Genomic DNA, 25,835 nt, shown 5'->3' on the forward strand with positions numbered 1-25,835 from the left:
ATGTATAGGCCAAATTGGAAAGAATAAAATGCACATGGCAGTGTGTTATACTACTACTTTGGTGTTGAACCCAGGCACTTGCTTGGCATCCTTAAGCCTTGGGATGACAGGAAGGCTCTAGGACCACAGGTTTGGACCTAGGTGCTACTTTGTTATCTCATATATAGTCATGCCTGAGTATTCACAATCCAAAATATAACTGACTTTCCTTTTATTTTTCCTTTATTAAAGGTAGGGTATTATAACCACCCTCCCCCCACCATATGTGTATTCATTGGTTATTTAGGAATGTCTTTTTAGAATAGTACTGTGGATATAAAACTGTTTCTTATAAAATAGGGTGATAGGGTTGATAACTACTGATTTTAAATAAAAGATTCAGTAGAAACTAGTATTAATAACACTATGATTCCCTATGGAAATAATTCAGTAGGCTGTTAAAAATTTCCTTATAGTGTAGGGAAATTTCATTTGATATAGTCTGTATGATATAGTCTGTGTGCCTGGCCGTTTTTAGTTTGAGATGTATTAAATTGATATAGATGGTGTCTTTATTAACAGGTGCTTCCTAAGCACATTACATTTTCATTCATCACAACCACCTCATTGAAGTAGTTGATATTATCCTTATTTCTCAGAGCGTGAAGTGTGGCTTGAAGTTGTTAAGGGATTTGCTCAGGATCACACAGCCACTTAAACAAGGCTATCTGACTCTAATTCCAAATCCCAGGCTTTTTAACAACCACATGAAAGTCTAGCCCATGCCAGTTTGGGCTTCTAGAAGACAGCTTTCTGGGTACAGTTAGCTTCTACTTGTCCTGCAGGGGATCCAGTATTTAAGGATATCTTGGTGTTTGTTGTTACTGTTTTTTAGAACCGTATAGCATTTGCTTACTTGGTCATTTAACTTTTCAAGGTTGGTAAAGCTGTCTGGATATAATTGTTAATTTCTTTCAGATTTATAACAGTAATTTTGCCAAACATCCCAGCTGGTGATTACTTAGGCATTTATTGGTTTGTTGTGATTTTATTGTGAGAGCATGACTATGTAAAACATCCTAGAATCTATCTTGGTAGAAAATTTTTACTCAAGAAATAAAGGCACTTAAAAAACTAGGCTAACTGCTAAGTTTCTCAGGGTTTTTTTTTTTTTCCCCAGCATTCCCAAAGATCTGTAGCATTAAGAATAATGAGACTTCGTTTAGATTTTTGAGTTTCTCTTTCTGAAATAAAGTGAGCTTGGTATAGTATATCATTGCTATAAGTAATGTTAATTTTTGGAATTAAACACACAGTAGGTCATGAAAGTAACCATTTAAGAAATATGTCAAGCTTTTAAGGTATAATCTTTTGTGTACTCTAGAGGAAAGTCTTGTTCTCTGTTAAATGCTTAGCATTATAAGTCTTTTAAAAACAATGTTGTAAGTACCTTTGTGGCACTCCAAGAATAGCGATTACCAACTACCTGATGGGTTGATTATTCTAGATTTAAAATGATTACTTTGTCCTTATGCCTAGCTAATTTTCTCTTTTTTTTTCCTGAATTCAGTACATTTAAAGTTGAAGTTTGCTGCTAAAGATGGCAGATCCAGATGTCCTCACCGAGGTTCCTGCAGCATTGAAGCGGTTAGCCAAGTATGTGATCCGGGGGTTTTATGGCATTGAGCATGCTTTGGCCTTGGACATCTTGATCCGAAACCCCTGTGTGAAAGAGGAGGACATGCTGGAGCTGCTCAAGTTTGATCGGAAGCAACTTCGATCAGTCTTGAATAATTTAAAGGGAGACAAATTCATCAAGTGCAGAATGAGGGTAGAGACTGCTGCAGATGGGAAAACCACTCGCCACAACTACTACTTTATCAATTATCGTACTCTTGTTAATGTGGTAAAATATAAATTGGACCACATGAGAAGGAGGATTGAAACTGATGAGAGAGATTCTACCAACCGGGCTTCCTTCAAATGTCCCGTCTGTAGTAGTACTTTTACAGATTTAGAAGCTAATCAGCTCTTTGATCCCATGACAGGTGAGATTGTTCCAGTTTATGAATCTTTCAAGTAACTTTTTAAAGTATGTAACCTTTTTCTTTAGTTGATTCATCTAGTTTTTAAACTGATCATATATATCATTATAAAATGGATATATTGGTGTAAGTAAGCATACAGTTATTCTTAGTCTTAATGTCCTGTTTGACTGTCATACTACTTTTAGAAGCTGTTGCAAAGCCTTTCTCCTTTACAAGGGAGTACTCATCCATGGACTGTTCTTTTACGCATAGCCCTCTACCTCTGTTTCTACCCCCATCCCTTATTTACAACTGCAGCCTAATCTAAACGGTTGACTTTCTCTACCACTTTGAGGCTATTCTGACTTTACTAAGTTTACTTTTGAACTCTTCATTCAACAAATATTTGAGTACCTACTTGTGCCAGTCACTGCCAGACAGTTATAATAAATACGTATTATTAGAACTTAAATGCTTTGTTAGTGGAAGTGCAAAGTGCTATCAGGAGGACATAACTAGGGCATCTAATGTGGATTTGGGGAGGCCTCTCAAAGAAGTTTAAACAGCGGGGACCTAAAAAATAAGTAAAAGTTAGCCAGATGAAATAAGAGGGGCACTTTTTCCAAGTTAACAACAGATATTTAGTTTCTTAGCCATTCATTAATGGAAGCGAATCATCAACAGGAGTTATAAATTGCTTCATTTAATTAAATACTTTAGTTTTAAGGATTTTTCTAATCAACACAGAATCTACAAAGCATGTTTTTTCTAAAAATACATGTCTAACATTAACATGGGACACTTTAAAGTGCTAGGTTGTATAGTTATGTTGTTATTTGTAAACTGGAAAAGAGACTATAGTTTTACTAATTACTCAAGTGGATCAATTTTGTGTTAAAAATTTGTAAAAAATCTATAGAAAGAATCACAGCTGTTAGGTTAGATTGTCCCTTTGTTACGGCTGAATTCAGGAGTATAGGTTACTTTTTAGTTCATAGATCTGACTTTAAAATAACTATCTGAAAAATATAATTTAAGCTTTTACACATGAAATGTTTTATTATAAAAAAATTACAGGTTTGTGTACATGTTTAATTTTGTATATGTTATATATTGTACATTTTAAAGAATTTTAAAAAATTTTAATGGGAAATAATGCTGATATCAATTAAGATTATTCACAAAAAGAGCAGTGATGGCCTATGACTTTTTTTTCCCCTTATTTACTGTGAAGCAGTCATCTTGGATGAAAATTCATTTAAAGAATTCACATTTCTCTTAAATGTTTAATTTGTCTGAACCTAACTATTTACCTTGAAAGGGCTTAACTAGGAGAGGTCTTGGTTATGAGAAAATCTTAGCCATCCTGAGTATAAGAATTGCTTGAGTGTACTATAGAGGAGGGTTGTAGACTATATCTGGAGCTCTTTCAAAATAGACTAGAAAAGTCTCATGATTTTTGCTATTCACTCTAACAGATTTCTTTAAGGAGCTCTGGGTTTTGGTTTTTGATTTTCTGCAGATGTTGGTGTTACAGTGGTCGTCCTCGTCACTCTTGACTGCAGTGAAGGTGTTATCCAGTCCCTCAGAGAGGGTAATCTAAAGGAATATGCTTCTACTACATTTACGTATCACTTGATTCTTATTTAATTTCATGGAAGTTTCTAAAAGGAAGTTATCCCATTACTTATATATCAGTATTTAGGAGTTTGATTCATGATGCTCTTCGAATTTTACCTAGGGTTTGTGTCTGAATGAAATTAGTTGTAATTAACAGGTGGCTTGTGGAAGAGATGGCCTGACCAAATATAGTCAAGATTATTTGTGTGAGGGAATTGAGATAGGGTAGGGAGCGTGAAAACATATTATGAAAGAGAGCTAAAACTGAAACAGTTGTTTTGTGGCCAGTCTGAACAGAGACTGTTTTCTTAATATGAGGGTTACGGTCAACATGATGGTGGAAAGAAGGGGTTCAGGAGAGCAAGAATAAGTCACTTTACATTGGTATCGCTCATGGGAGGATGCCCTGAACAGCCAGCACTAATAGTCAACTTAATTGGCAGTTATGTCTCAGTGAAGCCTGAGATACCATGATTGAAAATTCTTAATTATTGGGAACCCTCTTTATGAGAATATACTTGCCTTTTGATTATAATTTGGTTTTTCATTTGGACTTTCCTTTACAGAGAGAATATGATAATTGGGTGATATTAGACCCCCCAACCTCCTTATCAGTCTGGTTTTGTTTTGTTTTTCCACTATTAGTACCTTGACAGCCCTCCCTTGTTCTTCTATACAGTCCCTTTAGAAATCTTGGTCTTTTTCCCTCTGTTCCCTTCCTGTTTTGCTCAGTATTCATTGCCCTCCCTGTCATTTTGAAGAAGACGAGAAATAAACATTTGGTATATGTATCAGAAGAGGAGGAGGGAAGTTTTTCTGCTGTAATATTTATTCTCTCTTTAAATTAATAGTTACAGTTTTCATTCGAAGCCAGTGCTGTACAAAGCTGTTCTATTTCTTGGTTGCTATTGGAGATTGATGGTGTTTCTGACCGGTGATGGAGGTATCTAATGGGCTTCTATCTCCACTCCAATGTCAACAGTTGTTAGGTTTATAAACTATGGTTTATATTAGCAATTGGGGGTACTTAGGAATTAGATTTGAAGCCTTCTAGGCTTCACTTCTTCCCTGATAAAAAGTTCTTAACTCAAGTATATGGGCAACTCTGCCACTGGACAGAGAGTAGTGACTCCTAGATGAGTATCCAGGAATTCTGGGCTCAGGAAATTGGGTCCAGCAAGAATTGTTTTACCGGCATTAATTCACACATAAACCAACAATTTTCTTACTTCATTTTATAGCTTTTCCCTCCCCCGCCTCTCTTTTTCCTGAAAATTGTAGATTCTTTCCATACTTTCCATTTAGATTTTGCCTTTGGTGTTCTGGGGTTGAACTCTCCCAATGTTTGATGCTTGATATGTATAGCTAATTTTATTTTATTTTATTTTTAACATCTTTATTGTAGTTGCTTTACAATGGTGTGTTAGTTTCTGCTTTATAACAAAGTGAATCAGCTCTACATATACATATATCCCCAAATCTCCTCCCTCTTGCGTCTCCCTCCCACCCTCCCTATCACACCCCTCTAGGTGGTCACAAAGCACGGAGCTGATCTCCCTGTGCTATGTGGCTGCTTCCCACCCACTATCTATTTTACGTTTGGTAGTGTATATATGTGCATGCCACTCTTTCACTTCGTCCCAGCTTACCCGTCCCCCTCCCCGTGTCCTCAAGTCCATTCTCTACGTCTGTGTCTTTATACCTGTCCTGCCCCTAGGTTCTTCAGAACCTTTTTTTTTTTTTTTTGATTCCATATATATGTGTTAGCATACGGTATTTGTTTTTCTCTTTCTAACTTACTTCACTCTTTATGACAGTCTTAGGTCCATCCACCTGCTAATTTTATTAAAATGGAAGAGCCTAGCTTTTGCCCACTAGTCCCTGGTTTCAGAAACTTAATCAGGCAAAATCAGCTGTTTTATTTTCTGAAATATGGGGGTCTTATGTAATCAGAACAAAGGCAGCATGGCATGAAATCCATCAATCAGCAAAGTAGCATCTAGTGGTTCATAAATGCATGTTTTAGATTTAGCAAGGCTCTGACCGTGTGAAGAGACATAGCATTTCTACTTTAGCAATCTCAACCACAGTGATTTCATTAATGACACTTCTGAGTTAAATTCAGCAACATGCTTCCCCAAAAGGGAGGGGGATATTGTATTTTCTTCTTTTTTCTTTTTTTTTTGTGATACGCAGGCCTCTCACTGCTGCGGGCCCAGCCGCTCCGCGGCATGCGGGATCCTCCCGGACTGGGGCACGAACCCGCGTCTCCTGCATAGGCAGGCGGACTCTCAACCACTGCGCCACCAGGGAAGCCCTGTATTTTCTTTTTAGGTGTTAAAGTTAGATGATATAGAAATAGCTTTATATTTTCCATTTTTAATTTAAAAATTATGTAACCATGGTGCCAGAAAAAATTTTGAATAGAAAAAGTTACGACAAAACCACTACCCTTTTACGTGTTATTTATAATTACAGTCATAGTCAAGAATAGTTTGTGATCTCTTGGTCCCTTAATGTACCAACTCTCCTGTTTCTATCTAGTGTTCTAAATATGTTTTTAGGTGTGATTTTCTCTCCTGTTTTCCTTTCCACTCCTTTGGGGCACTTTGTATTTTTTTTTTTGCTGGTATAGATGTGACACTGAATATTTTTGTATATATAGCATTTTATTCTTGTTTTTAAAGTTTTTCCTTAAGGATTCTCAGCAGTGGGAATATTAGGTGAAAAAATACAGTTTTATAGCTTCTGTAAAGGCACATAAGGCAATGTAGTTTTATTGTGGGTTGGGTAAAATTGTTAGGTGTTTGAATTAGAAATAGTTTGGGAGCCCCTATTACTGAATTCACCTAGAGACCAGGGGATCACATTTTAAATAAACTTTGAAGTAAGTTAAATTTTAAAAAAAGGAATCTTATAAATGTTTGTTTAATACAATCTTATAAATAGGAGCTAAGAGATTATCTAGTTCAACTCATCAAATGTGTGTGGATACACACACACATGTCTTATACTCTAGGTTTTGGAGGATCTTACAAAGTAATAAATAAATGTAGGGCCATATAGATTTCCAGAATGTTTTAAATGAGTACTGGGGAAGATAAGATAGCTTTCATGGAGATTCAGCTTTTGTGTGGCTCCAGGGAAAAGACTTTGAGTCAGGTAGATTTTAGGATTAGTGTAAAAGAAGTCTTTAAAAACTGACTCTAAAATGTGTCCAATAAAAAACTCTTAAAAATAGCCAACAGGGCTTCCCTGGTGGCGCAGTGGTTGAGAGTCCGCCTGCCGATGCAGGGCACATGGGTTTGTGCCCCGGTCCGGGAAGATCCCACATGCCCTGGAGCAGCTAGGCCCGTGAGCCATGGCCGCTGAGCCTGCGTGTTCGGAGCCTGTGCTCCGCAACGGGAGAGGCCACAACAGTGAGAGGCCTGCGTACCGCAAAAAAAAAAAAAAAAAAAAGCCAACAATGGAAACAGACCTCTTCCAGTGGTTAGTTCTGAGTCCCTCAATATTCAAGTAAAGTCCTTATCTACTTGGGATATTCATTTCTAAGTTTGGTGTTAAATCACGAGTCCCTCTTTTGCTTGTGACTGCAGGAATGCTTTTTGATTTAGACACATCAGTTTCCTGATCCCCACATCATTGAAATTCCTCTTCAGTTCCTTTAACCTAACATTTTAAAACTGTCAGGGTCCTGTATTCATGAGCCTCTGAAAGACTTGTTTCCTTCATGCTCACCTTCATAGAGCAGGCTTTTTCCTGTTTTCATCTCTCTCTACTTAAGGCAAGAAGATGTCTTATAAGCAGTGTTTCCAATTCCTGAAATGCTAAAAACACAGACAAACAAACATTAAAAGAAATCTTTCTAGGAGTACTTTGCTCAGTTGCTGGTTTGGAATCTTTGCCCAGGATGGGTTCATTAGAAACTATACTGGAAAGCTCAGTGGTGTGGATTTTGAGGAGGCTGATGATGGGACAGAAGGAAGGTGATTACTAGAATGAGTTAAAAAAAACACAAAAAACTAGTTATGGAAAAATAGTAAGAAACAGGTGTCTTCTCTCTGCTACCCTTCACTTTCCACCAAAAGCTTTAGGGCTGATTTTTTAAAACTTTTGTTGCTCTTGGTTTTAAGGGTTTGAAAACTTAAAAAAAAAATCATCTGTGTTTTATCTTTTTTGTATTTTGAAGCTGATTACATAGGAACAAACTTATTTGTGAAAAGTTGCTTTTTAGTTTTGATGCTGGCATATAACATTCTGTTGATTATTGTCTTTCAAATAGTCATATCAAAACAACATACTTTTTGCCTGCTCACTGCATGTTGAGATGAATTTGATTTGGGCCTAATACAGAGAATTTATTATTGATATAAGCTTCAGTATTCACCCAAGTACCACACTTCAGTTTATTGTTTTCCCTCCCAGGCATAATACTTTTTTTCCCCTTTATAATGAGTTCCAGAATCTAGGAATAATGCATGATTAGATCAAACCTAGATGTGTTCAGTTAAGGAAGGACAGAAGCCATTTTCATTGATTAAATTGAGTTTTGGGGGTAGAGTTGTATTGGGTACATTATGAATACATTTGAGATCTTCTGAAATTAAAAATACATTAAACGTACTTCTATTTTTTTTCCTTTTGCATGCAAATGAGTATTTTACAGTGTTATATGTTATGCAGTGAATCGCTAAAGGATGATTTTTCAAATTCCATTTTATTATAGGTAAAATAATTATATAAAATATATAACTATGCTTCTCTCATGTCTGTTATTATTTTATAATAGCAATTCCTTTTTTCACACACTTCCCCTTGCCCAATTAAACTGAAGAAATTTGCTTTATAAAATAAGTTTGGAAATTAGAATAAAGGGTGACTTTTTGAGACTTCAGTATTTGGCTTAACATTTTAATATACATACCCCTGAACATTTTGAGTTATAAAAGGTTTAACAGAGGACTTGATAGTGCTTTCAAAGAATATCCTAAGAATGACTGTGTAACTTTTGTGTATTAAAGGGAGTTGAGTGCTTTTGGAGAATTCAAAATAACATTTGTTTTCTTTCTTCTAAAATACGTAAGTAATATATGAATATAAACTTGTTGAAGACTCAACTGACAGAAAAATAGATAGACTAAAATGGCAAACCTAGTTTTTCTTCTCTATGGTCTCCCGCGCAACCCAGTCCCTACTCTCTCCACCTTTCTCTGTGTTGACAACTGGTAAGTTTTATGATTATATAACGTTTCACTTTATGTCTCCAACCCCACCTCACCCTCCGTCCTCCATAAGCCTTTTTGAAATCTGAGAAAGCAAGGTGATTTTTTTTTTTTGGACAGGAAAGTAGAATTTATTGGTGGGCATGAGTAAAGAGGGGACAGTGCCAAAGCTCTCATGAGTGAGAGCCGTTTGTCCAGGAGACCACAACTAGGGATGTATTTGACCCCACAGCCATCTGGGATGAGCCGCTTTTCTGCCGCCATGTTTTCATATTCATCTGCATTAAACTTAATAAATCCCCAGTTCTTGGAGATGTGGATCTCCTGGTGGCCAGGGAACATGAACTTGGCCGTGAGTTGGGCCTCAGTCACGTGCTCCTTGTTCAGCTTGGTGTGGATGGATTTATGACTTGGCCAATGTGGACCCTAGCCACTGTGCCCTGGGGCTTTCCAAAGGCACTGTACATACTTGTCTGGAGTCCAGATTGGGGACAGCATCCAGACATGAATGTCCACTGGAAAGGGCTGTCTCCAAGGTCCCTTAGGGCAACCTGTATAAGCAACAGGCTGTACAGTGCCCAGGAGGCTGTGTTTGTAGCCATTGCACACCAGGCCTCCACAGGGAAGGTGATTCTTTTTTTTTTTTTTTTTTTTTTGCAATACGTGGGCTGTTGTGGCCTCTCCCGCTGCGGAGCACAGGCTCCAGACGCGCAGGCTCAGTGGTCATGGCTCACGGGCCTAGCCGCTCCACGGCACGTGGGATCTTCTCGGACCGGGACACGAACCCGTGTCCCCTGCATCGGCAGGCGGACTCTCAACCACTGTGCCACCAGGGAAGCCCAGGGAAGGTGATTCTTAATTAAATATTTTGTTGTTATAACAGCTCTGGTTATTAATGCTTGACCAACTTATGTTAGTATTGTAAGGGTTTTTCAGAGCACTTATTACATTGGGTCTTTTTGTGTAATCAGTGTTTTCAGTGGGTATGTCATTTTCAGAGGGTTTTTTTATCTTGTTTTGTTTTTTAAGCAGTGGCTATAAGACAGCAAAGTGACAGTGTATTAGGATTCCAGAGCCATGGCTGGCTTCCAGTCTTGGGCTATGTTAGTAACTATTCCCTGGGCAAATCCTATAATCATTGTAGACCTTTTTTAAGGATATGTAAAATGATAAGTTCAGTCTATTCTATACCATATATGGTTTCTTTCAACTCTAATTTCAAAGCACCCTTTGATTTGGAGAATAGTTGACATTTTAAAAGTATAGAGAAGCTTGGGGATGTTTTATCACTGCTTTTAGAAGATAATGTTAGTCACTTTGGTTAATATGAAATCCTAGGTTAGGAACTGAAACACCTTGTTATAGTAGTGTTCGTATAGAAAATATGCTATGTTGAATTAGGCCGTATTCAGAAACACATTGTGGCATAATGGGGAATAATATTTAGGATTCTTGGCAGTCTTATTTTCCCAAGCTCTCCAGTTTACTCCCTTTCCTCATATATACATAATCTATAAAATATTCAGTGAGAGGGGAACCAACGTCCAAATTTGACTCCTAAGATATATACAGTGGTTGGATTTTTACAGAGTGGTAAAATTAATACCATATATTAGTGATGTGTCTTGAAGTTTGTTTCCTCTTTATTTCACTAAAATCCTAGTGATTCTAGTCCCAATAACTTGGTTTTAACATGGAACTGTGAATTGTCTTCTGTTTTGTTTTGTTTTTCCTGGAAGCTTCTTGAGTGAGGGGAAGTAAAAAACATTTACTCAAATTTTTTTTGTAGAATTGTCTAGAAACATTAAGCCATTATCTCTTTTTTTTTAAACATCTTTATTGGAGTATAATTGCTTTACAATGGTGTGTTAGTTTCTGCTTTATAACAAAGTGAACCAGCTATACTTTTACATATATCCCCATATCTCCTCCCTCTTGCGTCTCCCTCCCACCCTCCCTATCCCACCCCCCAGGTGGTCACAAAGCACTGAGCTGATCTCCCTGTGCTATGCGGCTGCTTCCTACTAGCCATCTATTTTACATTTGGTATTATATATAAGCCCATGCCACTCTCTCACTTCATAACAGCTTACCCTTCCCCTTCCCGTGTCCTCAAATCCATTCTCTATGTCTACGTCTTTATTTCTGTCCTGCCCCTAGGTTCTTCAAAACCGTTTTTTTTTTTTTAAGATTCCATATATATGTGTTAGCATACGGTATTTATTTTTCTCTTTCTGACTTAACTTCACTCTGTATGAAAGACTCTAGGTCCATCCACCTCACTACAAATAACTCAATTTCGTTTCTTTTTATGGCTAGGTAATATTCCATTGTATATATGTGCCACATCTTCTTTATCCATTCATCTGTCGATGGACAGTTAGGTTGCTTCCATGTCCTGGCTATTGTAAATACAGCTGCAATGAACGTTGTGGTACATAACTCTTTTTGAATTATGGTTTTCTCAGGGTATATGTCAAGTAGTGGGATTGATGGGTCGTATAGTAGTTGTATTTGTAGTTTTTTAAGGAACCTCAATACTGTTCTCCATAGTGGCTGTATCAATTTACATTCCCACCAACAGTGCAAGAGGGTTCCCTTTTCTCCACACCCTCTCCAGCATTTATTGTTTCTAGATTTTTAATGATGGCCATTCTGACCAGTGTGAGATGATACCTCATTGTAGTTTTGCTTTGCATTTCTCTAATGATTAATGATGTTGAGCATTCTTTCAAGTGTTTGTTGGCAATCTGTATATCTTCCTTGGAGAAATGTTTATTTAGGTCTTCTGCCCATTTTTGGATTGGGTTGTTTGTTTTTTTGATATTGAGCTTCATGAGCTGCTTGTATATTTTGGAGATTAATCCTTTGTCAGTTGCTTCGTTTGCAAATATTTTCTCCCATTCTGAGGGTTGTCCTTTTGTCTTGTTTATGGTTTCCTTTGCTGTGCAGAAGCTTTGAAGTTTCATTAGGTCCCATTTGTTTATTTTTGTTTTTATTTCCATTTCTCTAGGAGGTGGGTCAGAAAGGATCTTGCTGTGATTTATGTCATAGAGTGTTCTGCCTATGTTTTCCTCTAAGAGTTTGATAGTTTCTGGCCTTACTTTTAGGTCTTTAATCCATTTTGAGCTTATTTTTGTGTATGGTGTTAGGGAGTGTTCTAATTTCATTCTTTTACATGTATCCGTCCAGTTTTCCCAGCACCACTTATTGAAGAGGCTGTCTTTTCTCCATTGTATATTCTTCCCTCCTTTATCAAATATAAGGTGACCATATGTTCGTGGGTTAATCTCTGTGCTTTCTATCCTGTTCCATTTGATCTATATTTCTGTTTTTGTGCCAGTACCATACTGTCTTGATTAATGTAGCTTTGTACTATAGTGTGAAGTCAGGGAGCCTGATTCCTCCAGATCCGTTTTTCTTTCTCAAGATTGCTTTGGCTATTTGGGGTCTTTTGAGTTTCCATACAAATTGTGAAATTTTTTGTTCTAGTTCTGTGAAAAATGCCAGTGGTAGTTTGATAGGGATTGCATTGAATCTGTAGATTGCTTTGGGTAGTATAGTCATATTCACAATGTTGATTCTTCCAATCCAAGAACATGGTATATCTCTCCATCTGTTTGTATCATCTTTAATTTCTTTCATCAGTGTCTTATAATTTTCTGCATACAGGTCTTTTGTCTCCTTAGGTAGGTTTATTCCTAGGTATTTTATTCTTTTTGTTACAGTGGTAAATGGGAGTGTTTCCTTAATTTCTCTTTCATATTTTTCATCATTAGTGTATAGGAATGCAAGAGATTTCTGGGCATTAATTTTGTATCCTGCTACTTTACCAAATTCATTGATTAGCTCTAGTAGTTTTGTGGTAGCATCTTTAGGATTCTCTATGTATAATATCATGTCATCTGCAAATAGTGACGGCTTTACTTCTTCTTTTCTGACTTGGATTCCTTTTATTTCTTCTTCTTCTCTGATTGCTGTAGCTAAAACTTCCCAAACTATATTGAATAATAGTGGTGAGAGTGGGCAACCTTGACTTGTTCCTGATCTTAGCGGAAATAGTTTCAGTTTTTCACCATTGAGGACGATGTTGGCTGTGGGTTTGTCATATATGGCCTTTATTATGTTGACGTAAGTTCCCTCTATGCCTACTTTCTGGAGGGTTTTTATAATAAATGGGTGTTGAATTTTGTCATAAGCTTTCTCTGCATGTATTGAGATGATCATATGGTTTTTCTCCTTCAGTTTGTTAACATGGTGTATCACATTGATTGATTTGGGTATATTGAAAAATCCTTATATTCCTGGGATAAACCCCACTTGATCATAGTGTATGATCCTTTTAATGTGCTGTTGCATTCTGTTTGCTAGTATTTTGTTGAAGATTTTTGCATCTATGTTCATCAGTGATACTGATCTCTAATTTTCTTTTTTTGTGACATCTTTATCTGGTTTTGGTATCAGGGTGATGGTGGCCTCGACAATTACCTTAAATGTAAATGGATTAAATGATCCAACCAAAAGACATAGACTGGCTGAATGGGTACAAAAACAAGGCCCATATATATGTTGTCTACAAGAAACCCACTTCAGACCTAGGGACACATACAGACTGTAAGTGAGGGGATGGAAAAAGATACTCCATGCAAGTGGAAATCAGAAGAAAGCTGGAGTAGCAATTCTCATATCAGACCAAATAGACTTTAAAACAAAGACTATTACAAGAGACAAAGAAGGACACTACATAATGATCAAGGGATCAATCCAAGAAGAAAATATAACAATTGTAAATATTTATGCACCCAACATAGGAGCACCTCAATACATAAGGCAAATGCTAACAGCCATAAAAAGAGAAATTGACAGTAACACGATCATAGTAGGGGAATTTAACACCCCACTTTTACCAATGGACACATCTTCCCAAATGAAAATAAATAAGGAAGCACAAACTTTAAATGATACATTAAACAAGATGGACTTGATATTTATATGACGTTTCACCCAAAAACAACAGAATACACATTCTTCTCAAGTGCTCATGGAACATTCTCCAGGATAGATCACATCTTGGGTCACAAGTCAAGCCTTGGTAAATTTAAGAAAATTGAAATTGTATCACGTATCTTTTCTGACCACAATGCTATGAGACTAGATATCAATTACAGGAAAAAATCTGTAAAATATACAAACACATGGAGGCTAAACAATACACTACTTAATAACCAAGAGATCACTGAAGAAATCAAAGAGGAAATCAAAAAATACCTAGAAACTAATGACAATGAAAATACGACACCCAAAACCTATGGGATGCAGCAAAAGCAGTTCTAAGAGGGAAGTTTATAGCAATTCAATCCTACCTTACGAAACAAGAAACATCTCAAATAAACAACCTAACCTTACACCTAAAGCAATTAGAGAAAAAAGAACAAAAACCCTCCAGAGTTAGCAGAAGGAAAGAAATCATAAAGATCAGATCAGAAACAAATGAGAAAGAAATGAAGGAAACGATAGCAAAGATCAATAAAACTAAAAGCTGGTTCTTTGAGAAGATAAACAAAATTGATAAACCATTAGCCAGACTCATCAAGAAGAAAAGGGAGAAGCCAAATCAATCGAATTAGAAATGAAAAAGGGGAAGTAACAACTGACACTGCAGGAATGCAAAGCATCATGAGAGATTACAACAAGCAACTATATGCCAATGAAATGGACAACCTGGAAGAAGTGGACAAAGTCTTCGAAATGCACAACCTTCTGAGAGTGAACCAGGAAGAAATAGAAAATATGAACAGACCAATCACAAACACTGAAATTGAAACTGTGATTACAAATCTTGCAACAAAGAAAAGCCCAGGACCAGATGGCTTCACAGGCGAATTCTATCAAACATTTAGAGAAGAGCTAACAGCTATCCTTCTCAAACTCTTCCAAAATATAGCAGGGGGAGGAACACTCCCAAACTCATTCTAGGAGGCCACCTGCTTTGTTTTTCTTTATTATACTTATCAACCCCTGACATTATTTTTTGTCTTGACTACTCCCCAGTAGAATGTGAGCTCCAAAAAAGCAGCTCAGAAGATGATTAGCAAGATTTAGGGAGGCAGAATGTGGGAAATCCTTGGTACGTTAATTGTGCCATGTTGGATTGAGAACTCTGCAGCAGGGAAGGTTTGATCCTGCCTGTTTCTTTGGCCAGCCTTGAGGACTTGGGCTGCAGCATGACTCCTGCTTCAGCACTGCAGCACCTGTAGCATATCAAAACAATTGGGCTTCTTTTATTTTGATTGATTGATTGATTTTATTTTTGGTAGGAAAATGGCTGAGTAATATTCCAGTTGCAATTAATATGTTTGATAAATCTTTGACTGTGGACTCTAGGCATTAGCTGGTGACCTATTCATTGTGTATTTTGGAGCGAAGAAGGAAGAACCACAATCCAAGTAATATCTAATTATTTGGGGATTTGACCCATAATGTCCTCTTCCCTTTTCCTCAGTTATGATAAATTTCCAAAGCATTTTCTTCTTGTTAAACTAAGGAGGAGAAACATTTTTTTCCAGTTTGGTTTTACCTGTATTTATTCATTGTTCCCTTGACTGAATACTCACATAATTGAAATGATGAGTAAACAGTTAAGTAGAAGACTTTGGCCAGCATAATAGACACTACCTGAATTTTCTTCTTCTGTGTTTAGCAAAGGAAAGTGTTAAGTTTGAATTTTGTTGAACATTACTGTTTTGTTTTTTGTTTTTCCTTTTGTTCCCAGTCCCTTCTCTCCCCTCCCCCATGTCTCTTGATTCCTTTCTATTTTTACATTTATTTTTATTTTTACATTTCTTATTTTGGGAGAAACTTAAAATTGTATGGCCCTCTTTCCCCTCACTGTCCCTCTTCTTTCCCTCTCATCCCAACAAGTAGGTCTCTATTTCTTTTCTCATTTTGGAGTAATAACTTAACTTCACTAAGAGAGTCCTGAGTCATAGAATTGGGACATTCGTATACTACTGCATGGACAACCCTAAAATATAATTTTGAAATATCTATTTTTAAAAGATCTTTTTTCTCCCTATTTTCAATGCCTGGTAATTATCTACATCTGGATATATTTTAATCCTTCTTGCAAACCTGATACATTAAGACTCAGCTGAGTCAATGCCAGGCATGTGATGCACATTTAATGTTAAATAAATTTTTTGTTACAAATCCTCTCCTGTTCCATATTTTTAAAAATTAGAACCTATGTATATACATGGGAAAAGTTTGCTAAATTGTAGCTGGCAGGGATGATAGGAGGTTAGGAAAAGGATGTGTAATTCAGGATGGTACGGTGAATTTACTCTTTTGAATCAGAAAGATTTGTATTTGAATCCAGGCTTAATGATTTTTGCTTTTACACTATGACCTGGTGAACTTAACTTCTCTGAGTCTTTATTCCCTCATATGTTAGATTTGAATAATACTGTTACACAGACTTGGCTATGATGAATACGTGGGAATATTTGTAAAGTAGCTTTTTAAGTTTTTGTGTGTGTGTGTGTGGTTTATGGGTGTATATGATCAGACATATATGTTGTCATTGAACTCTTCTTTTTCTCCTTATCTCATCATCTGTCAAGCTTTGCCTGAAGAATCTTTGTAGCCTTCATTTTCTCTCTGCTGCCACATTCTTTGATCTAGCTTGCATGTTCTCCCTTATGTGGCTTTTTGGTCTTATGTGTGGCAAGGGAAAAATGCTAAAGAGCTCTGAGTTTCAATTCCAGTTTCTTCTCTTATTGAATAGTATATTCTGTGCAGTATAGTATAGTCCAGTTTCAAGAAGAGTTGGGATATTTATATTGATTACTTAACAGCAGCTCTCCACAAGGGGTATGCATTAGATTCCTTGTCTCCAGATACCTTTCATCTCTATTAAACTTTAAGCGTCTGGATGACAGATTCTGTGTCTATATGTGTTACACTACTGCCCCCTCAGTAGAATGGTACTTCGTACAGTGTGTGCTGAGCCCCATCTCCCTTTCAGATTTTGGGGAAATTGATTTGCATTTTTATAATGTTTAGTAAAATTTATAAAAAATGCTCCTGGTATGTTAAGCTAGTCTTAAGTCATTTTCCATAAAATGTAGAATTTCTTATTTTTCTCGGACTCCAGGTCTGGCTTTTGACAGGCTGCTTTCTTGTCTACAACTTGTGTTTTTATGATAAACATAAGACTCAGATGTCAGGCTAGCTTTTCTTCTTGTAATGTTTGCCAGACATGGTTGTTGTTGGAAGACAGTTCTCCATGGGTCTCTCACATGTCTTGTATGTTTTACAAGCAGAGATGCTACTGACTGCCTTTTTTCTAGACTGTATTTTTCAAGGAGGTTTATATAGTGAGCAGCCTTGGAAGATAGAGTTATTGTTTCTCTCCAGAGCAAAAGGCAGGTTTGCTTGCTATTCAGTATAATAAAAAAGTCTCCCTTCAGAGTGTGTTTACTTAGTGTCCAGCATGGTAAAGGTAGTATCACCCTACAGAGCAAAAGATAAGCATGTTTATGCCCATTATAAAAGGTTTGGGTTCCTAAGCTCAGGGTTTCTTTCATGGAACATGATCCACTGCATGTACAGTTGTCACCTGGCCATCTTTGTGTTACCCTATGGGAAATGGGACTCAGGGAACTGGCACAAAACCTGATACTGGTACTGCTATTGCCATGAGTAATAAAGTTCTTTTCTCTAATCTGTAAGTCTTGTGTCTGTCTTCAGCATCTATAAAACCATGGTAGGATAATTTGTTAGTTTACGAGTGGGGTAAAATTTCAGACCCGTCACAGTTTTTGACAGTAATATGAAAGCCACTCTTTTCAGAACTGCAAAATGGGCCCTCTACAAGTAATTCTTGTTAAGCCTTAATCTACATTAAGCCTGGGTCTCTGGAAAGGTACCTAGATGAGGCTAGAACTCAGGTTCCTTATGACTATACTGTGTTTTCTCTTTTCTCCCTATTTTTTTTTAATGAAACTAAATTTATTCAAGTTCAAGGACTATCATTCTGAAATCATCTTTCTATGAAATGATGTTAACAGTGATCTATTTTTCTCTCTCTTTTCCCAAAATAAAAGCATTGCTATTTTATACAGTTAAGCTACACTGGCAAGTGTGTTGATTTGTTTACTTAACACTGAAGTTTGGAATGTATGTTATCTTCAAGAGAAAAATGCGGTAGTTGGGAGGACATTTCTTTTTCATTGGGTAACATGACAATCTCAATGATAAATAACCTAATAAACTAGGTAATAAAACATAGTATGTTGATGGTGACAAATGTTAAGGAGAAAGAAAGGGAGGACAGGACAGTGTTGAAATTTTAGGTAATGTTGGCCACGGAAGCTCTCACGGAGGTGACTTGAGTAAAGGTCTGAAGTTAAGAGACGAGCCATTTAACTCTCTGGAGGAAAAGCATTCTGGGCAGAGGGAACAGCAAGTACAAAGGCTCTGCAGCAAAGTGTTCCTGGTACAAGACATTGAGGAGGCTGATTTGTAATGCTTTGAAGACATATAATGAGAGGATTATAGCGTTGCCCTTTGCTTAGCTATCTTTTTATTCTTCAACCAGAGCACTTACTTTTATGTTTAGGTACTTTTTCACTTGAGGAATGGGATTTCTTCCTTTAAAGATAATTTGAAAACTACTAAACTAGATAATTTTTCTTCTGCAGTATTCTGTAGTTCTCCTTGATGGTCTCTGTAAGCGCTCATTTTTCAGCAGTCAACATAAGTCCCACATCTTTGTTTTTCAATTCAGCAGGTATTTGAGAGCTGTGTTAGACCTTACTTTACAGGCATACCTCGTTTTATTGTGCTTTGCTTTATTGCATTTCACAGATCATTGCATTTTTTACAAATTGAAATTTGTGGCAACCCTGCATTGAGCAAGTCTGTTGGTGCCATTTTTCCAGTAGCATTTGCTCATTTTATGTTTCTCTGTCACATTTTGGTAATTCTCGCAATCTTTCAAGCTTTTTTGTTATCTTTGTTATGGTGATCTGTGGTTAGTGGTCAGTAGCATCTTTGACGTTACTACCACAACTTGCTGAAGGCTCAGATGATGGTTAGCATTTTTTAGCAATAAAGTATTTTCTAATTAAGGTATGTACATTGTTTTCTTAGACCTAATACTATTGCACACTTAATAGACCACAGTATAGTGTAAACATAACATTTTCATGTACTGAAAACCAAAAAATCTTTGACTCGCTCTCACTTTATTGCGATATTTGCTTTATTGTGGTGATCTGGATCTGGACCTGCAATATATTTGAGGTGTGCCTCTGTATGACTTATGTTTTAACTCCCACATGGATTATTTTCTTTGTATTTCTGTTGAAGAGAAGAGACTGAGGCAGGCTGGAATAGTTAGAGAATACCCTAAGATAGCATACAAACTAAAACGTCTCTAGCCAAGGTCTCTATTTACCCTTTGTTACTAAATATAAAGGCTGGCTTTCAATTCTTGTTGACCTTGAAAATTAGTGCCATACCATTTCCTCCTTGAAACGCCATCCTATCCCTCTGGCTGTACCATTTCTATCTCTCAAGGATTCTTCTTTCCTTGGGTTTATACCTTGACTGTCCATGCTTCTTACTCTTTAATCTCTGGATACTCTGATCTACTTTATGGCTTCAGTTACTATCTATATGTTGTTGATTCTCATATTAAAATTTCTAGTCTTAAATTCCACTCTTGAGCTCTAAGCTGTTGTAATAAGTTGGCTTCTGACATATCCATTTTGATGGCCAGTGGGCAACATAGATTCAGATATCTAAAGCAAGGTATCTTTATTTATCTTTCTTCAAGAAAGGTATCTTTCTCCCACAAAGAAAAACAAACTTGTTCTTCCTCTTTCTTTATTTTGGTAAATAGTATTCTTGATCAGTTAAGCCAGAATATTTATGTTGATGCCCATTAGTCAAAGACCATCATGCCCACAGTGTACAAAATTGGGTTTGTTGATGCTTTCTGCAGCAAGGAAACCACACACCATAAGAAACCATGTATCTCAGCAAGACTATGCTGAATAAACTTAGAGAATATGGGCTTTTGTTAGATAATATTGGGGAGGATTCAGGGAATTGGTGGGGATTTGCTGTGGATTAGGTACTATCAAGAAGTGAGGGTAGGGCTTCCCTGGTGGCGCAGTGGTTGAGAGTCCGCCTGCCGATGCAGGGGACATGGGTTCGTGCCCCGGTCTGGGAAGATCCCACATGCCGCGGAGTGGCTGGGCCTGTGAGCCATGGCCGCTGAGCCTGCGCGTCCGGAGCCTGTGCTCCGCAACGGGAGAGGCCACAGCAGTGAGAGGCCCGCGTGCCACAATAAAACAAAACAAAACAAAACAAAAAAAGAAGTGAGGGTAATTCTATGATTGGATATCTTAATAAATCTTATCCCAGAGGTGAGAAGACCAGGGTGAGGCTAAAACTGTAATTGGTAAAGAAGTAGCAGTCATTCGTGTTAGCTGGGTTTGTGTGTGTGTGTGTGTGTGTGTGTGTGTGTGTGTGTGTGTGTGGTTGTGCAGAGATCTTGCTTTTGTCTATATTCAGACAGATTCAGATTGGCTTGGTTTTGCCTCACTTGCATCATGGTCTCAGAGGACCTTTTATCTGATGTTGGTGATCTGTGAGATTCCGTTTGGCAGAAAAGCATCACAGCCTAGCTATGAGTGCTAGGTTCCTTCTTAGCTATGAGGGGCTGCTTTTCTCTCTCTCACTTATTTGAAATAGATGTAAAAGATGAGGTAGTATATGGATAGCAGGAAGATGGATTAAGAGTGTTTAGACAGGGTATATGAACAAAGAATTTACTTGTGATTGGTTGTTTATGTGTGAGAGGCAGTAAAGAAACTTATTCTGTTTGAAATACATCAGTAGAATCTAGTGTTAATGTTGAAGCAGAGATGTCTAGTTTGTTTATTCCTTACTAGGGGAAGAGGGGTTGGGGGTGGGGTTATTTGTCAGTCATATATTGGGCTATTTAAAACTAAATGTTTGCATACTTACTATGTGCCAGACATTAAGTGCTTGTGTGATCTCTTTTAATCTCTTGGGTTAATTAGGTTAGAAAAGAAGGATGCATAGCCCTGGCATTGGGAATAAGGACCAAACTGGAGATCCAAGTGGGGCTAGTGGTGTTAAGTAATATTTAAGAGTGTGAGTTTCATCATAATAGATTGGGTTTGAATCCTGCCACCACCTCCCAATTAGTAGTGATAAGATCTTGAGCAAGTTACTCAACCCCTTAGAACCTCTGTATTTTACAGATTTAAATGGGCAATAATAATGATACTGTCTTCAGATGACTGGCAATACTTGGTACTTAGTAAGCACTCGGTATACAATAGCTGCTTTTATTACTTTTCTCTTATTGCCTATGTGCCTTTGGACGAATCACAAAACTCAGATCCTCAGTTCTGACGTCATTTTACAGGATTGGTATAGGGATCAAAAAGTGTAAATTGAAGTGCTTTAGAAAGAAAGCACTTATACAAATAAGATAAATGTTAATGTCTAATATATTGTTTCTCAAGTGTTTGAATTTACTTGACAAGTAAAGGACTGTGGTAGGGTTATGATGTTTTTGGATCAAGTTATACAGGTTCTTGAATGTTAGGATGAGAAATTTAGATTTGATGCTGTGGACTTTAGAACTTCAGCCATCAGATAGACTTTAGAGCAGGGGGATGAGATGATTCAAATGGTGGTCTAGGAAACTTGGAATTGGAGAGGGAGAGCCTAAAGGTTCAAAGACCAGATTTAGGAAGCTAAATTTCAGGCTAAGTAATGGTGGCCCAGATTAGTGAAATAATAGTAGAAGTGAAAAATCTGTGATGTTTCTAAGGAATTACTACAATATAATTATAAGCTGAATGTGAAGGCTGTAGAAATAACAATAAAGGCTTCTTGAACTTTAATTTTGGAAGTGGATTGGTTAAAGTTATTTAGATGTAAATAGTTAATAAATTTGAAGAAATAACCTTGTTACAATGTACAGAATGACCAGAAACTTTCGGTTTTAGGTACTTATTTGGCTTTCCCCATGACATAGACTCAAATGTGTACTGTGCAAAAAGAAAACTGTTGGAAAAGGATACAGGTTTCAGTGGTAAGCTGTAAAGAATTTGATTTTAAGTTAAAGTAAGTATATGTATGTTAGAAATGTTGTGATTAAAATCTGTTTGCTGTGCTGCAGTGAGGGGTGAAATTACTTTGAAATGCTTCAAAAAATGATAGATGGATAGATATGTGATAAATCAAATATACAAAAATGTTAATTGTAGAATCTCAGTGGTGGGCACATGGATGTTCACTGTAAACTTCTTTAATCTTTTCCATGTTTTTGAAAGTTTTAATAATAAAATGTTGGAGGAAGAGTGGAGATATAAACTGTTTGCTAAAGGCTAGTCTTGAGAATTTCTCTTCACTGACCTGAGACTTTTGTATTCTCTATAGGAACTTTCCGCTGTACTTTTTGCCATACAGAGGTAGAAGAAGATGAATCAGCAATGCCCAAAAAAGATGCACGCACACTTTTGGCAAGGTTTAATGAACAAATTGAGCCCATTTATGCTTTGCTTCGAGAGACAGAGGATGTGAACTTGGCCTATGAAATACTTGAGCCAGAACCCACAGAAATACCAGCCCTGAAACAGAGGTGAGTGTAGGCCCTGTGCTCTTACCAAGAACACTTTTAAGCTTGCCCTTGTTTTAACTACTTGTACTTTGGAGAGCAGGATTGGGTAAGTAATTTACCAGGAGACTAAAAACTATAAGATTATGTGGATTCTAAGCTCTGCCACACATGTCGTATTAACTTGTGCCTGTGATGAAATTTGTTTGTACTGAATGCAGAACAGTATGAGCCCTAGGCAAAAATCTTTAAATAGTCAGGTTTGACTTTTAAGTACTCAATCTGCTTGGGCCTACTGCAACTCAGCCAATTGTTAGTTAGTCCTAAATTGGTTGTGCCTTTTGGGGATATCTGAATTTTCCTAGTCAAGTTCTGAAGGCTGAAGTTCTTTAAGGAATACAGCTTTCACTTTTTTTGTATGTTTGTTTTTGAAGTTTTTAACCACACATTTCTTGCCTTCCTTAGTTTTCAATGCAACTTTCTTGAAAGCGAAGTATAGTGGGTGTTACCTATGGGTTAATACTTCTTACTGTGGCTCCCTATTTTTGTCAGTGTACCCTAATTTTTGAATTGCAGAGGCAGCCTTAATTTTGCCATGCCATAAAAAGTGGCTTTTCTTCTTTGAAAAGTATAACTGAGAATTGAGGTCAGAGAGTACTCTCCTATTCTTTCCTTTTTCTTTCTTCTTCCCAGTTTCAAGCTGAGGGCTTTTAGAGTTTATACCCGTCTACTCCCTTCCATAGAACACAGTAGTCCAAGTTGTAACTCTATAGATTTTGGGAGCACTCTTAGTATTTTGTGCCCTCTGGTACTGATGCTGCAGAAAAGCCAGTTCTGGGCAGTCCTGAGCAAACTGAGTTTCTTTTTGGTGGTTAAAAACAATCCAGTTATACAGAAGGTTTTGTATCTGTACAAGTTATTGTGAATTTTCTTTTCTAGCATCTGTGTCAGTTAGGATACCTTTATCTGTGATAACAGAAAACCAACTAGAAGTAGCTTCAACAGTAAGAAAAACTTTCTAGCATGACCAGAAGTCCTTAGGTAGCACAATTGAGAATTAATTCCACAGCTCAGTTACATCTTCAAGGATCTAGATTTGTTCCATACTTACTCTGCCGAACTTGGCCTGTTGGTTTTCCTCTTGGCACCACCAGGGGAGCTAGCCTAAGGTGGTCACATTTAGATGAAAATGTTCAAGCACAGAAAATTGGACCATCCCTTCCTTGTGTCCTGTTTTAAGATGGAAAAAAGCTGTAACATAAGACTTTAAAATATAATAAGACAAATAGATAGATTGGGTACAGAGAGATGGCCTCGTAGGCCTAGACTCAGAGTGGGCCAGCAAATAACTGATGAAAAAGCTATAGGAAAGAGTGATTTACAAAGCAGCCCTGGTACAGCTAAAGGCAGTAGTTACAAGGCATGGATTAAGTGACCAGATCAGCATGGTTTGTACAACTAGAGAGGGTGCATTTTTTTTGATAGAAAAAGTGGCAGTGGGTCTGTAGATATCCAGAGGCAGAACAGGAGGGAGGGATGGGATGAACCCACGATTACCTCCAGAGGTTGGTCAGAAACACAGTATTCTCAGGGAGAGATGTAATGGGCCAGTTAGAGACATGGATACGTCAGAGAAATCTCAACTAAACATGAGACAAAACTCAAGTAGATGTGAGTGGGCCCAGGAAGAAATGAGGAGCAATGGAGTAAGCAGATATGAAGTAGGACCAAAGAGAAGGAAAAACAGTGAATGGCTTCTGAGAGAGAGAACTGATACAGAACTTAAATGAAGAAGTATTGCTTAGGCTCAGAGTGAGACAGCCCACTACACAGGAGACAATCCAGGATTCATGGAAAAGATTTAGGAAAAATGGCAGAGAAGTAAAGGAGAAACATAGGGCCAAGAGAATCAGTCAGCAGACACAGAAAGGAACACAGCAAAAGGTATGGAGAAAGATACAGAACAGATACTAAATAAGCAGGTAGTTCATGAAATATGAAGATAGTTTGTGCAATAAAAGAGCTGTCTAAACAGAAAGGGAGGGACAGTCATGCCTAGAACTTGATGCAGAAAAGCATCAGTAGCAGGCAAAGAAAGACAAGGTGTGAGCTTAGACACACAGAAAATCAGGTATATTCAAAAGAATGTGGAGCACATTGAAAGTGAAACGATCAGATAAAACGGGGAGCAGCAGAAAGGCTGGAAACTCATAGAGATGAGGAAACGTTAAGTGACTAGAGAAAGATAAGGAATGATCCAACCTGGAACAGACTAAGAAGATCATGGATAGTAGAAGTAAGAAGCAAAAAAAAATAGACTCAGAAACAGATCATGGTTGCTGGGGGGTAGAAATAATGGTTGGGCCTGGATTTGGAGAGTCAGCATAGGTGCAGAGATGGACAGATACAACTTGAAAAGAAGCTGATCTCTGCATAAAGATTTGCCTTATTTGGTGAGTCGCAGAATATTAATTCTGAGTTGAAGTCTGGCTTTGTAGAATACTATTCTAGCCTCTCAGCACACAAAAGAAAGGGAAAAGCCCACAGAACTACTTTGAATTCTTCTGAGTTGAGCTGAGAGCATGCTTTTTAAAATATAACATGTGTTTTGTTTTGTTTGGGGTTTTTGTTTTGCTTTTAAACAAAATACTCATCAAAGATGTTACTGGGAGAGATTTTCACCAGACTAGTGTCTTTAAGTGGATTATGTCACTATTTCATTCTCCCCTCTGTCTAAGTAGACTTATTTAAACATCTTAATCTGTACAACCTCAATCATTTATATACACCTAATGCATTTATATACACCAGAGGATTCAGTGTTTGAGAAACTTAAATATAAATATGATGGGTTGTTCTAACCAATGTAACTTTCACCCTGTGGTATAAGAGCGGATTTTCCAGAATTATGAAAGCATGTGTGCATGATTGCTAGATAGAATTTATATGTAATTCTTCAGTAACTACTTCCCCAGCTGCCCTTCTTTTCTAGCACCAAGACTTCAAGTTTTCTTCTTCCCTTCCTCCTCTAATCTTGTTATATAGCAAGGACCGTGCAGCAACTGCTGCTGCAGCTGCTGGCCTGGCAGGTGGGCACCACCGGGAAGCATGGGCCACCAAGGGTCCCTCTTATGAGGACTTATACACTCAGAATGTTGTCATTAACATGGATGACCAAGAAGATCTTCATCGAGCCTCACTGGAGGGGAAATCTGCCAAAGAGAGACCTATTTGGTTAAGAGAGAGCACTGTCCAAGGAGCATATAGTTCTGAAGAGATGAAGGAAGGTAAGAGTAGAAGAAGTAAGATGAATATGTC

At 37.4% G+C, this 25,835-nt stretch overlaps 1 protein-coding gene across 3 annotated transcripts in view; it reads left to right on the forward strand.

The window, feature by feature from the left end:
• GTF2E1 (general transcription factor IIE subunit 1) overlaps positions 1-25,835 on the forward strand; it is a 34,958-nt gene that overhangs the window by 3,122 nt on the left and 6,001 nt on the right. For all 3 annotated transcript variants that reach the window (XM_082839003.1, XM_082839005.1, XM_082839004.1), the window contains exons 2-4: positions 1,550-2,027; positions 22,340-22,541; positions 25,563-25,804. In XM_082839003.1, coding sequence (XP_082695129.1) covers positions 1,580-2,027; positions 22,340-22,541; positions 25,563-25,804 — 892 coding nt within the window. In that variant the 5' untranslated portion in view covers positions 1,550-1,579. The remainder of the gene's footprint in view (positions 1-1,549; positions 2,028-22,339; positions 22,542-25,562; positions 25,805-25,835) is intronic.

Source organism: Leucopleurus acutus, assembly GCF_964270905.1.
Source record: "Leucopleurus acutus genome assembly, chromosome: 5".
Lineage (NCBI taxonomy): Eukaryota > Metazoa > Chordata > Mammalia > Artiodactyla > Delphinidae > Leucopleurus > Leucopleurus acutus.